Source organism: Hyperolius riggenbachi, chromosome 6, assembly GCF_040937935.1.
Source record: "Hyperolius riggenbachi isolate aHypRig1 chromosome 6, aHypRig1.pri, whole genome shotgun sequence".
NCBI lineage: Eukaryota > Metazoa > Chordata > Amphibia > Anura > Hyperoliidae > Hyperolius > Hyperolius riggenbachi.
Window position 1 is genome coordinate 213,361,384 of NC_090651.1, and position 14,117 is coordinate 213,375,500.

The following is a 14,117-nucleotide window of genomic DNA, read 5'->3' on the forward strand; positions in this document are numbered from 1 at the left end:
AGGTCACGGAACATGAGATGTATAGCAGCATCTGGGTGAATCTTCTAGATACATTGTTAACAGCATGGCTATTAATAGCATTCACTTCCATCTTTGTTGTCCTCACCCTTGTCCACACAGTGACAGACTTGCTTGCAGCTATACTGTGATAGCACTTCTGGAATTATCATTATGGACAGAGGAGCAACCTAAATCAAAATGACATTTAAATTGCTGCACATGCCAATAACCTGCTGCAGCATTCTTGCCCCATGTCACGCACACACAAATCCTGTCACCAGATATGTGACCACAGCATGCTTTAGTACCATGTATATCTGTAGCTCATTTCTAGCATGCTGTAATGTTATGGAGTCCAAAGAGAAGAAGAGCCCCTCTGAGAGTGACTGTTCTTCATTATGTTTTATTACAAATACTACTTTCCTCCCCTTCCCGGAAGTGAACAGAGGCCTTGACTTCCTGCATTTTGTCCCATCTCCTTCCCTCATTTACCAAAATACAAAGCATTTCAGTGGCTAATAATAGTTAATACCTTGACTTGTAGCAAGCAGTAAGAAACTGGTCATGCTTTGAGTATTAAGAATGATCAAGACCTCTGTTTCTTGTGGCCCTGAGGTTGTGGTACGCCCCAGCACAAACAAAATGTGCTGGGGAGGTATAATCAAGGAAGGTACCTGCAGAGCATTGTGGTACCTGCACTTAAGCAGCAGTCTCAGAATATTGTTAAGGTGGCAAGGAGGCCAACATGACAACAGAATATACCATACAGTTATGAAGTAGGAAATAAGCATTCTTTTTGTTTGTAATAATGTATAATACTGGTCCAGAAATCAATTTCATTATCAATACAATGAGAGTCACAAAATAAAATGCCTACAAGATTCATACAACAAGCTTTTAAAAAGACACACATAGTCAAGGCCAGATTTATACTTGTTGTGCCCCTAGGCCAAGTATGTTGTTGCAGCCCCCTCTTCCATGAGCAATATGGGGATAGCAGCTCCTCTCTTTCATGTGTAGCCTCATCTTCCATGTGCAATATCCATGGGTATATGGGGATAGCAGCTCCTCTCTTTCATGTGTAGCCCCCTCTTCCATGTGCAATATCCATGGGTATATGGGGATAGCAGCTCCTCTCTTTCATGTGTAGCCTCATCTTCCATGAGCAATATCCATGGGTATATGGGGATAGCAGCTCCTCTCTTTCATGTGTAGCCCCCTCTTCCATGTGCAATATCCATGGGTATATGGGGATAGCAGCTCCTCTCTTTCATGAGTAGCCCCCTCTTCCATGTGCAATATCCATGGGTATATGGGGATGGCAGCTCCTCTCTTTCATGTGTAGCCCCCTCTTCAATGTGCAATATCCATGGGTATATGGGGATAGCAGCTCCTCTCTTTCATGTGTAGCCTCATCTTCCATGAGCAATATCCATGGGTATATGGGGATAGCAGCTCCTCTCTTTCATGTGTAGCCTCATCTTCCATGAGCAATATCCATGGGTATATGGGGATAGCAGCTCCTCTCTTTCATGTGTAGCCCCCTCTTCCATATGCAATATCCATGGGTATATGGGGATAGCAGCTCCTCTCTTTCATGTGTAGCCCCCTCTTCCATGTGCAATATCCATGGGTATATGGGGATAGCAGCTCCTCTCTTTCATGTATAGCCCCCTCTTCCATGAGCAATATGGGGATAGCAGCTCCTCTCTTTTATGTGTAGCCCCCTCTTCCATGAGCAATATCCATGGGTATATGGGGATAGCAGCTCCTCTCTTTCATGTGTAGCCCCCTCTTCCATATGCAATATCCATGGGTATATGGGGATAGCAGCTCCTCTCTTTCATGTATAGCCCCCTCTTCCATGAGCAATATCCATGGGTATATGGGGATAGCAGCTCCTCTCTTTCATGTGTAGCCCCCTCTTCCATGTGCAATATCCATGGGTATATGGGGATAGCAGCTCCTCTCTTTCATGTGTAGCCCCCTCTTCCATGTGCATTATCCATGGGTATATGGGGATAGCAGCTCCTCTCTTTCATGTGTAGCCCCCTCTTCCATGAGCAATATGGGTATATGGGGATAGCAGCTCCTCTCTTTCATGTGTAGCCCCCTCTTCCATGAGCAATATGGGTATATGGGGATAGCAGCTCCTCTCTTTCATGAACAGCTCCCTTTAGCATCAGTTTCCCTTTTTTCATGTGTTGCTCCACATTTTCATCCTCCTCTTTCATATGTAGCAACCCTCTTTCATGCCCTGGTGCCCTCCCTGGTGCTGCAGCCACCCAAGGCCCGGGACATATTATACATACTGTATTTTAAACGTTCATTATTTTATTACCATATTCATAACAGAACAATTTTTGACTACTATGGTTCTTTATGTGTTTGATTGAACCATCTTATGTGAAATCTGACAGTATCTACTGTATGTTGTTCATAGCAAGAAATCAGATCTGGCTTTTAATTTTCCAGGGTGGGTTACAATGATTAGTATTTAAAGGACCACTACTGCGAAAAAAGTAGGCAGTTAAAATCAGACAGAACCGACAGGTTTTGGGACAGTCCATCTCCTCATGGGGGATTCTCAGGGTTTTCTTTGTTTTCAACAGCATTTCCTGAACAGCAGTTGTAAAGTCTAACTGACAAAATAGTGTGCAAGTGAGTAGGGAGGCTGGCTGGCATCTTACAATGTTGGCAGTTAAACTGGAAATACTGTTGAAAATAAAGAAAACCTTGAGAATACCCCATGAGGAGAAGGACTGGCCCAAAAACCTGTCAGTTCTGTCAGATTTTAACTGTCTACTTTTTTCAGGATAGTGGTCCTTTAAGGCACTCTCTGTCTACTTTTCAACTTTAATCCTGAAACTGTCTTCACCCCTCTACATGGCAGATTAGCATTCCAGATGTGCTCAGACAAAGGTATACAATGTAAGGCTGGGCTCAGCAAGTCTGTGTGCAGACAGAAATGTGCAAAAAGGAGAAAAGAAACTGGCACTAGGTGTCAATTAGAGGTGGACTGGCTCAGCTACCGAAGTTTTACCCAACAGATACGTGCACTTCTATATAGGCATCTTTTATACACAACAGAAGAAAAAGCTTGAGGCACTGTAACTTGCAAATAGGGTACCTTTACTCAACGGTGTACAGACAACGGGTGTGCGGTGGGGGTGACAGAGGCCTGGCAGCCGTTTCGCTTAACAATAAGCTTCCTCAGAGGCCAGTAGTATATACTACAACAAGAGGGAAAAACATTTTTTCAAGCTTATTGTTAAGCGAAACGGCTGTCAGGCCTCTGTCACCTCCACCGCACACCTGTTGTCTGTACACCGTTGAGTAAAGGTACCCTATTTGCAAGTTACAGTGCCTCAAGCTTTTTCTTCTGTTGTGCAGACAGAAATGTTTAGTTATGTCTTTACATCTAGTTATAGCCATGAAAGGCATATGGGATTCTCCAAATAGTAGGATATGTGCCTAGGTGTATGCCAAGGATGCCAGCCATTACACTAGTAATAAATACCTGTGGTCTTTCCTATTCCTCCCATTGACTTGCTAACACATGTAGTCACAAACAGGATTCATTTAAAAATATATTCTGTTAGAATACATTTATCATACTGTATGTATGTCTATACTATCACAACAATGCATGCAGCTACACGTTACGCATTATTACTACAGCAGCATGTATTGTGGCACAGCATCATGTATTGTAGCATAGTACACAGAGCAAAAACAGCAGCATGCCCTCTAGGGCTGTATGCTGGACATTTTTATTGTGGCTTGGAATCGGAGACATGTTGCCTTCTTAACTATCATGACCATCAGTTAATTGTGTACTATATACTGTGTGTAGGTGGATGGCTCCTGGGGGAAGTGGAGTCCATATGGACAGTGTTCCAGGACGTGTGGTGGGGGTGTTCAACTAGCAAAGCGGGAATGTAATAATCCACCACCGTCCCATGGAGGAAGCTTTTGTGAGGGCCTTCGTGTCAAATACAGATCGTGTTCCTTAAACCCCTGCCCTGATACAGGTGAGTGGCTAATATACAGAACTGTGTATGTACACGTACGCCTGCATTTCTAACCAATTGTAGATGAGTGATTCTTAAACAGCGCTGTGTATATTACATACAGACATAACTTCAGTTCTTATAACATACTGATCCATCTCTCTAGGGTAAGTGATTACTCTATTATCTCGGCATACAGTATCTGCTTCTGATAGTAGCATGTATTTTTGGCAAGGGCTCATCACAGTTCTGAAGTAGGTAGTATTTTTGGCAAGCTGAGACTTTATTCTGCATTAGTTTTCATTCCTTGGCCCATATGCTATTACCTTTTTCTTCTGAGTTTTCTCCTAAATGATATTTTCAAACTTGTCAATAAAATGCCCTTTAAACCACCAGCAAGCAAAAAATAGTCACAATAATTTTGATGGTGCTCTTTGTCCTGCTTTTTGTTACTTTTTCCATTACAAATAGCTGAAAACTTACTCTAAGTTGAAGAGGAAAAATTATCTTCTAGGAGAAAACTCAGGATAAAAAGTTATTTGCATATGGGCTAGTCTTTAGCTTAACTTTTTATCGGAAGGTTAGGCAGGAACCTGTAAGGAAAGGCATCAATAAAGAGTATAAAATACCATCCACTACCTCCCTGTTGGCACAGAAAAGTTTTCAGAACAGGACATTTAATTATCTTGACAAAAGTAAGTTTCTAAAGCCATTCCTTGCTAAAGTTCACACCTTATTTGATTTACAGTCATTTCACACGGTATTCTGTCTTCCAGGTAAAACTTTCCGGGAGGAGCAATGTGAATCTTTCAATGGATACAACCAGAATACAAATCGGCTGACCTCCACTGTGGGCTGGGTCCCAAAATACTCGGGTGTGTCTCCGAGAGACAAATGCAAGCTGATTTGCAGAGCCAATGGTACCGGCTACTTCTATGTCTTAGCACCAAAGGTTGGCATTCTGATAGACAATATATGGATGAATGAGTATCTCCATTTCAAAGAAACATCTCTTTAGAAGCCATGCGTAGAAGGGACTGATGACAACACATGTCAGGACAGAATATGTGATCTTCAACTGCTAACTTTGTTTTAAAGATAAAAACCATGGGGCTGTCATCATTATATTTGTTGTGATTCCTTGACCCTTAACTAATACCGAACCAGTGAGAACCAGATCCATCAGTTACATCATACTTATTCAAAGTCCATAGCTTTTATTTTAGTGCAGGGCTGTCTAACTCCAGTCCTCAAGTGCCATATTCATGCCAGTGTTTAGTATAGACTAAGAAATGGAGAAATGTGTTGTACTCAATGAACCACACCTTTCCTCCTGATTCCATCCTATCAATTTATTTTAGCTGTGCCAAATTGTGTAAGAACCTCGTACCTTAAGAACTAGAGTTGGTCAGCTTCAGTTGGTCGGCTTCATCTTATGAAGACCGAGAAGGTGTGACAACTGCTTTTTAAAGTCATTGGGAAGTAAAAAAAAAACAACAAAAAACAGTCCGATACTTACTTAAAGTACTTACGAGCCCAAATAAAAAAAAAAAAAGTTTTGTACCTGAATGATTTTTGAATTTTTGAAGGCACGGAGGACGCCATCTGCGCCCTCCGTGCAGTTCCGCCGGGTCCCCACTGCCCCCCCTCCCCCCGGGCTGGATCCCGATCCCACAGCCCGGGTCGGGCTCTTCTGCCTCCTCAAAAATGGGTGCCGGAGGTTGCCGCGGCAGTGCAGTCCGCACAGACGTGAGAGCGGCTGAAAGGCTCTAGGGCCTCCCTCCCCGATCCACGCTACAGGCTGTCTCCTTTTCAGGTACCAACTTTTTTTTTTATTTGGGCTCGTAAGTCCTTTAAGGAGAGGGAAAGCTCTGGGTTCTATAGAGCCTTCCCGCTCCTCTCCCGGTCCCCTCCGTTAAACACTGGCTTCCGTGCTTGAATCCTCCAAAACAGGAGAGTTTGGAAGTCTTCAAGAGCCGAGTCCTCCCGAAGACAGGCGGTTCCATACTGCGCACACATGAGAGAGGGTGCTTGCCTGTGCGCAGTGTGGACGACTTGTCTTCGGGAGCACTCGGGCTCCCGAAGACTTCCAAAGTCCCCCGTGGTGGGGGATTACAGCAGTATTTTACCAAATTGGTCAAATACTGCTATTGTGGACCTGCGCTGGAACGGACCGAGAGGGGAAAAGGAAGGCTTTATAGGACCCAGAGCCTTTCCTCTTCTTAGGTAAGTATCTGGCTGTTTTTTTTATTTTTTGAACTTGTCATCTTAAAGGACTTACGAGCTGAAGCAAAAAAAAAAAAAAGTTAATTACCTTAGCTGAATGTCAGACCTCAGGGCAGACGATCAGTGCCTCCCTTGCTATTTTTAGACCCTCTGTTATGTTAATCCAGCTATCATTAGTGGCCCCGACCCGGGCCAGGATTGCCTTAGCTCATGACGATTAGAATCGCCGCATTAAAACTCCTCTGCCTGCGCAGTACTGTGGCTGCGCAGGATTACAGCCCTGGGAGCGCACATCGTCGCTCGGTATACTGTTATACGTCATGTGGGCGTCACCACATGGCAGCCCACATGACTGACTGCACTTCGAGACGGCCGCGTCCCCTCAGCACAGAATACCAGCGCTGAGCGAGGGAAGACGTTACCTAGCTACAGGATTTGTTTACTGCAGATTTGCAGAGTATGTTATTTTATTAAAATTTGCAGTAAACAAATCCTGTAGCTAGGTAACGTCCTCCCTCGCTCAGCGCTGGTATTCTGTGCTAAGGGGGCGCGGCTGGCTTGAAGTGCAGTCAGTCATGTGGGCTGTCATGTGGTGACGCCCACATTATGTATAACAGTATACCGAGCGACGATGTGCGCTCCCAGGGCTGTAATCCTGCGCAGCCACAGTACTGCGCAGGTAGAGGAGTTTTAATGCGGCGATTCTAATCGTCATGAGCTAAGGCGACCCTGGCCCGGGTCCGGGCCACTAATGATAGCTGGATTAACATAACAGAGGGTCTAAAAATAGCAAGGGAGGCACTGATCGTCTGCCCTGAGGTCTGACATTCAGCTAAGGTAATGAACTTTTTTTTTTTGCTTCAGCTTGTAAGTCCTTTAAAGACACATTTGATCCCTTTAATTATGAGGCTAATCGGCAAGTCTCTGCATGGCAGGTTGCTATTGTGTTGAGGCAGAAATAGTCCTTTCAGTTTAGCTCTATACAATGCAATTTCTGCTTACTTGTTTTTTTTTGTTTTTTTTTATACAAAACAGCTATTGCAAAGCTGTCAGAAGAAAAAATCCTGGTGCTAATCACTTAGTTAGGCCAGGCTTTGGAAATCATAAGAAAGAGCAGGGCTCCCGGCAGATATGCATACAAGCACTTGGGAACCACACAATCTGCTATGATTTTGATTTGCTACAATGATGCCTGGGCAAAATGGACATCATTTTTTTACTTTGATTTTTGAGTGTCTTTGAATTCAGCCATCTGTAGATTGATAATTATTAGTTCCATCAGAAAATGTGGCATCTTTTTGTTCGCAACACATTACCCAATTTATATCTTTATTGATATCCAGCATGATTTTTCCCACATTGAGAAAAAATGTTTTTAAAGTGTTCTAAAATGTACTATAAATTATTTTTGTCCTATGTTGCTGTCACTTACAGTAGGCAGATCTGACACATCTCACAGGGTTTGGACTAGTCAATCTATTCATGGGGATTCTCAGTACCTCCTGTATTCTTTATAAAACTGGTACTTTATTTTGGCAGCTGGACAGAGCAACTGCTGTCTCGTAAGTGCATTTGCGAAGAAATAAAACCCTAAGAATCCCCCATGAGGAGATATAATCGCCCAAAACCTGTCAGATCTGTCAGATTTTTTGCAACCAACAGAGTTTTAGGAAAAAAATAAATTCATAATCCATGTTATTCTGGAACAAATGTACATTTTATGCGTATGCATACACATACAGTGGTGTGAAAAACTATTTGCCCCCTTCCTGATTTCTTATTCTTTTGCATGTTTGTCACACTTAAATGTTTCTACTCATCAAAAACCATTAACCATTAGTTAAAGATAACATAATCGAACACAAAATGCAGTTTTAAATGATGGTTTTTATTATTTAGTGAGAAAAAAAATTCAAAACCTACATGGCCCTGTGTGAAAAAGAAATTGCCCCCTGAACCTAATAACTGGTTGGGCCACCCTTAGCAGCAATAACTGCAATCAAGCGTTTGCGATAACTTGCAACAAGTCTTTTACAGCGCTCTGGAGGAATTTTGGCCCACTCATCTTTGCAGAATTGTTGTAATTCAGCTTTATTTGAGGGTTTTCTAGCATGAACTGCCTTTTTAAGGTCATGCCACAACATCCCAATAGGATTCAGGTCAGGGCTTTGACTAGGCCACTCCAAAGTCTTCATTTTGTTTTTCTTCAGCCATTCAGAGGTGGATTTGCTGGTGTCTTTTGGGTCATTGTCCTGCTGCAGCACCGAAGATCGCTTCAGCTTGAGTTGACGAACAGATGGCCGAACATTCTCCTTCAGGATATTTTGGTAGACAGTAGAATTCATGGTTCCATCTATCACAGCAAGCCTTCCAGGTCCTGAAGCAGCAAAACAAAGCCAGACCATCACACTACCACCACCATATTTTACTGTTGGTATGATGTTCTTTTGCTGAAATGCTGTGTTACTTCTACAACAGATTTAACAGGACACGCACCTTCCAAAAAGTTCAACTTTTGTCTCGGCGGTCCACAAGGTATTTTCCCACAAGTCTTGCCAATCATTGAGATGTTTTTTTAGCAAAATTGAGACGAGCCTTAACCTTCCTGGCGGTAAGCCCGAACTGAGTTCGGGCTATGCCGCCGGAAGGCACCGCTCAGGCCCTGGTGGGCCGATTTGCATAATTTTTTTTTTGCTGCACGCAGCTAGCACTTTGCTAGCTGCGTGCAGTGCCCGATCGCCGCCGCTACCCGCCGATCCGCCGCTATCCGTCGCGCCGCAGCCGCCCCCCCCCCAGACCCCGTGCGCTGCCTGGCCAATCAGTGCCAGGCAGCTCTATGGGGTGGATCGGAATCCCCCCGCCCCGTCGCCATGGCGACGGGGGAAGCCCTCCGGGAGATCCCGTTCTTTGAACGGGATCTCCGGATCTCCGATCGCCGGCGGCGATCGGAGGGGCTGGGGGGATGCCGCTGAGCAGCGGCTATCATGTAGCGAGACTTTGTCTCGCTACATGAAAAAAAAAAAAAAAAAAAAAAAAAAAGATTTGCTGCCCCCTGGCGATTTTTTTGCAAACCGCCAGGAGGGTTAATGTTCTTTTTGCTTAAAAGTGGTTTGCGCCTTGGATATCTGCCATGCAGGCCGTTTTTGCCCAGTCTCTTTCTTATGGTGGAGTTGTGAACACTGACCTTAATTGAGGCAAGTGAGGCCTGCATTTCTTTAGATGTTGTCCTGGGGTCTTTTGTGGCCTCTCAGATGAGTTTTCTCTGCGCTCTTGGGGTAATTTTGGTCGGCCAGCCACTCCTGGGAAGGTTCATCACTGTTCCATGTTTTTGCCATTTGTGGATAATGGCTCTCACTGTGGTTCGCTGGAGTCCCAAAGCTTTAGAAATGGCGTTATAACCTTTACCAGGCTGATAGATCTCAATTACAGTACTTTTGTTCTCATTTGTTCCTGAATCTCTTTAAAGAGGAACTGTAACATAAAAATATCCCCTGGGGGGTACTCACCTCGGGTGGGGGAAGCCTCCGGATCCTAATGAGGCTTCCCACGCCGTCCTCCATCCGTCAGGGGTCTCGCTGCAGCCCTCCGTGGAGTCCGGGCAGCGGTGACGTCATTATTTACCTTCCTGGCTCCTGCGCAGGCGCTCTGACGGCTTTCCATTCCGAACTACACGGAAATACCCGATCGCCGTCGGGTCCGCTCTACTGCGCAGGCGCAAGTCTCCTGCGCCTGCGCAGTAGAGCGGACCCGAATGAGATCGGGTATTTCCGTGTAGTTCGGAATGGAAAGCCGCCACAGCGCCCCCGCTGGAGCCAGCAAAGGTAAATATTGAAATGACAGTCGGCACAGTCGCCGGCTGTTCGGAGGGCTGCGGAGAGACCCCCGTGGGACAGAGGACGGCGTGGGAAGCCTCATTAGGATCCGGAGGCTTCCCCCACCCGAGGTGAGTACCCCCCAGGGGATGTTTTTAATGTTACAGAGTCTCTTTAAATCTTGGCATGATGTCTAGCTTTTGAGGTGCTTTTGGTCTACTTCTCTGTGTCAGATAGCTCCTATTTAAGTGATTTCTTGATTGAAACAGGTGTGGCAGTAATCAGGCCTGGGGGTGACTACAGAAATTGAACTCAGGTGTGATAAACCACAGTTAAGTTATTTTTTAACAAGGGGGGCAATCACTTTTTCACACAGGGCCATGTAGGTTTTGAGTTTTTTTTCCTCACTAAATAATAAAAACCATCATTTAAAACTGCATTTTAAGTTCAATTATGTTATCTTTGACTAATAGTTAACGGGTTTTGATGAGCAGAAACATTTAAGTGTGACAAACATGCAAAAGAATAAGAAATCAGGAAGGGGGCAAATAGTTTTTCACACCACTGTATATGTTACATTTTACAATTTATTTGAGATAGTGGACCTTTAAGTAGTATGTCATTGCACTGGCCATGTTTCTTTAAGGCTAACTTGTATTGTGTTGCGGCATTTACTTGTTTTTTGTTTTTATTTTAAATAAAATGTGAAGATTTTGCCACAAAAACATGTGTTAAAAAGCAAGAGAAATGTGAGATTCCCTGATCCCATTACTAAATGTATTATTATTATTAATATTATTATAATTTTTTAGGTGGAACCTATATCACGCCTTTTTATATTTAAAAGACATAACATATTTCTGACACTAAACTGTATGTGTCTCTGGATGTGATACATTGTAACCCTGTCACTCTGTCTATGCAGGTACTAGATGGGACCCCATGTGCTCCAGACTCTACATCACTTTGCGTGCAGGGAAAGTGTATTAGAGCCGGCTGTGATGGGCAGCTTGGGTCCAAGAAGAAGTTTGACAAATGCCGGGTTTGTGGTGGAGACAATAAAGGATGCAAGAAGGTGTCTGGGCTCTTCACTAAACCCATGTGAGTGCTTATGGCAGTTTACCATTACCACAGGAACCACTGCGCTACAAGGCACATGCTTGTTTTCTGAGAAACACCGATGGCCCTTCAAGTGACCCTAAAGTATACTTACTGTAAACACTGCATATGATGATAAATTACATAACCAGAGTTTATTTTTAGAGAGAGCTGCATGTTTACATTTTCAGCAGTTTCCCTAGATTGCAGCAGATGTGGAACAGAGAGTAAGGTCAGGTGAACTGAGCTCTTGAGCTTTCCTATTGGTCAGTTAAATTATCCATCACATTAAAGGACCAACAGGGTAAAGAAAAAGCACTTCCCCCTGACACTGGATTACTTTCTCCTGATACTTCACAACAACAATTGTGCTGGGTATAACTCTAGATCCAGAATTGTCATACAGTTTCCAAAAAAAGGCCATCTTTCTTTATGTGCATTATCATCATATGCTCAGTTTATAGTGCCCAAGTTCACTTCACTGTGATACCAACTGCTCTTCAAGATACAGTGGATTTAAAGGGACCCTGAGCTCTGAATAAAAATGAAATTTGGACTCACCTGGGGCTTCCTCTAGCCCCCCCTGTAGGTCCCCAGCATCCTCCCGGTCCTAACCGCAGTCCTGATCCCAGCTCCAGTAATCCAGCACATTCAGCTAAAGTCGCCTGTGTGCGCCCCGGGCCTGTAGCCTTGTGGGCTACGGGGGGCTGGAGGAAGCCCCTGGTAAGGCCAAATTTCAGTTTATTCAGCACTCAGGGTCCCTTTAAACAAAGCCAAAGCTTAATTAGTAGAGATGGTTGGTCATTAACGAGATGCAAATATTTTCCTGGCTTGTATTTGTATATTTATTGTACATTGTATGCAGCCTGGAAATGTGTCCGTTCCTGGTGATTTCGATTAGCCTAATTCTAAACTTCATACAATTTGCATTAAATGTGCATGCAAACCAGAATCATTAGCAGTCCATTGATCATCTCTACTAATTTTGTGGACATTTACTCAACAGTCTATCTACAGGATCTTCTCAAAAAATTAGCATATTGTGATAAAGTTCATTATTTTCTGTAATGTACTGTTAAACATTAGACTTTCATATATTTTAGATTCAAATACACACAACTTAAGTAGTTCAAGCCTTTTAATGTTTTAATATTGATGATTTTGGCATACAGCTCATGAAAACCCAAATTTCCTATTTAAAAAAATTAGCATATTTCATCCGACCAATAAAAGAAAAATGTTTTTAAAACAAAAAAAGTCAACCTTCAAATAATTATGTTCAGTTATGCACTCAATACTTGGTCGGGAATCCTTTTGCAGAAATTACTGCTTCAATGCGGCGTGGCATGGAGGCAATCAGCCTGTGGCACTGCTCAGGTGTTATGGAGGCCCAGGATGCTTCGATAGTGGCCTTAAGCTCATCCAGAGTGTTGGGTCTTGCGTCTCTCAACTTTCTCTTCACAATATCCCACAGATTCTCTATGGGGTTCAGGTCAGGAGAGTTGGCAGGCCAATTGAGCAGAGTAATACCATGGTCAGTAAACCATTTACCAGTGGTTTTGGCACTGTGAGCAGGTGCCAAGTCGTGCTGAAAAATGAAATCTTCATCTCCATAAAGCTTTTCAGCAGATGAAAGCATGAAGTGCTCCAAAATCTCCTGATAGCTAGCTGCATTGACCCTTCCCTTGATAAAACACAGTGGACCAACACCAGCAGCTGACATGGCACCCCAGACCATCACTGACTGTGGGTACTTGACACTGGACTTCAGGCATTTTAGCATTTCCGTCTCCCCAGTCTTCCTCCAGACTCTGGCACCTTGATTTACGAATGACATGCAAAAATTGCTTTCATTCGAAAAAAAAGTACTTTGGACCACTGAGCAACAGTCCAGTGCTGCTTCTCTGTAGCCCAGGTCAGGCGCTTCTGCCGCTGTTTCTGGTTCAAAAGTGGGTTCATGCTTCCATCTGCTGAAAAGCTTTATGGAGATGAAGATTTCATTTTTCAGCACGACCTGGCACCTGCTCACAGTGCCAAAACCACTGGTAAATGGTTTACTGACCATGGTATTACTCTGCTCAATTGGCCTGCCAACTCTCCTGACCTGAACCCCATAGAGAATCTGTGAGATATTGTGAAGAGAAAGTTGAGACGCAAGACCCAACACTCTGGAAGAGCTTAAGGCCGCTATCGAAGCATCCTGGGCCTCCATAACACCTGAGCAGTGCCACAGGCTGATTGCCTCCATGCCACGCCGCATTGAAGCAGTCATTTCTGCAAAAGGATTCCCGACCAAGTATTGAGTGCATAACTGAACATAATTATTTGAAGGTTGACTTTTTTTTTTGTTTTAAAAACACTTTTCTTTTATTGGTCGGATGAAATATGCTAATTTTTTGAGATAGAAAATTTGGGTTTTTATGAGCTGTATGCCAAAATCATCAATATTAAAACAATAAAAGGCTTGAACTACTTCAGTTGTGTGTAATGAATCTAAAATATATGAAAGTCTAATGTGTATCAGTACATTACAGAAAATAATGAACTTTATCACAATATGCTAATTTTTTTAGAAGATCCTGTAGAATAACTGCTTTATTGCTCATAGATACAACCTAAATATACAGACTTTTATAGAGAAACTACTGGCTTATAGAACTGACAGACCTATTTATTTAGTATATCCAGGACTACGGGATTTGGAGTCTACCAAACTTGTGTCCACTGGACACAGCAAAGGTTAGATGGACAAGATTTGACTGGTAATTGCAGTGCAATGCTCTGTGTAAGGCCTCTCTGTGTGCACCTGACTCCTACTGGGAGATGTCTCTTGGGTCTAGGGTGCTCACTGAGAGCAGTCCTTCATGCATCATCCTTTCTCAAATGTTTCTGTCCCCAGGCATCACCTCCCTCACATGCAGATCCTTCTAGTCTTTCCAATGACCCCGTTCTGTTCTTGGAGTTCCAA

General features: G+C 43.6%; 1 protein-coding gene across 1 annotated transcript in view; it reads left to right on the plus strand.

Moving 5' to 3' along the window:
• Nucleotides 1-14,117, plus strand: part of ADAMTS15 (ADAM metallopeptidase with thrombospondin type 1 motif 15) — a 109,895-nt gene that overhangs the window by 84,489 nt on the left and 11,289 nt on the right. The window contains exons 5-7 of the mRNA XM_068240392.1: nucleotides 3,857-4,034; nucleotides 4,790-4,965; nucleotides 10,977-11,152. Of these exons, the coding sequence (XP_068096493.1) occupies nucleotides 3,857-4,034; nucleotides 4,790-4,965; nucleotides 10,977-11,152 (530 nt within the window). The remainder of the gene's footprint in view (nucleotides 1-3,856; nucleotides 4,035-4,789; nucleotides 4,966-10,976; nucleotides 11,153-14,117) is intronic.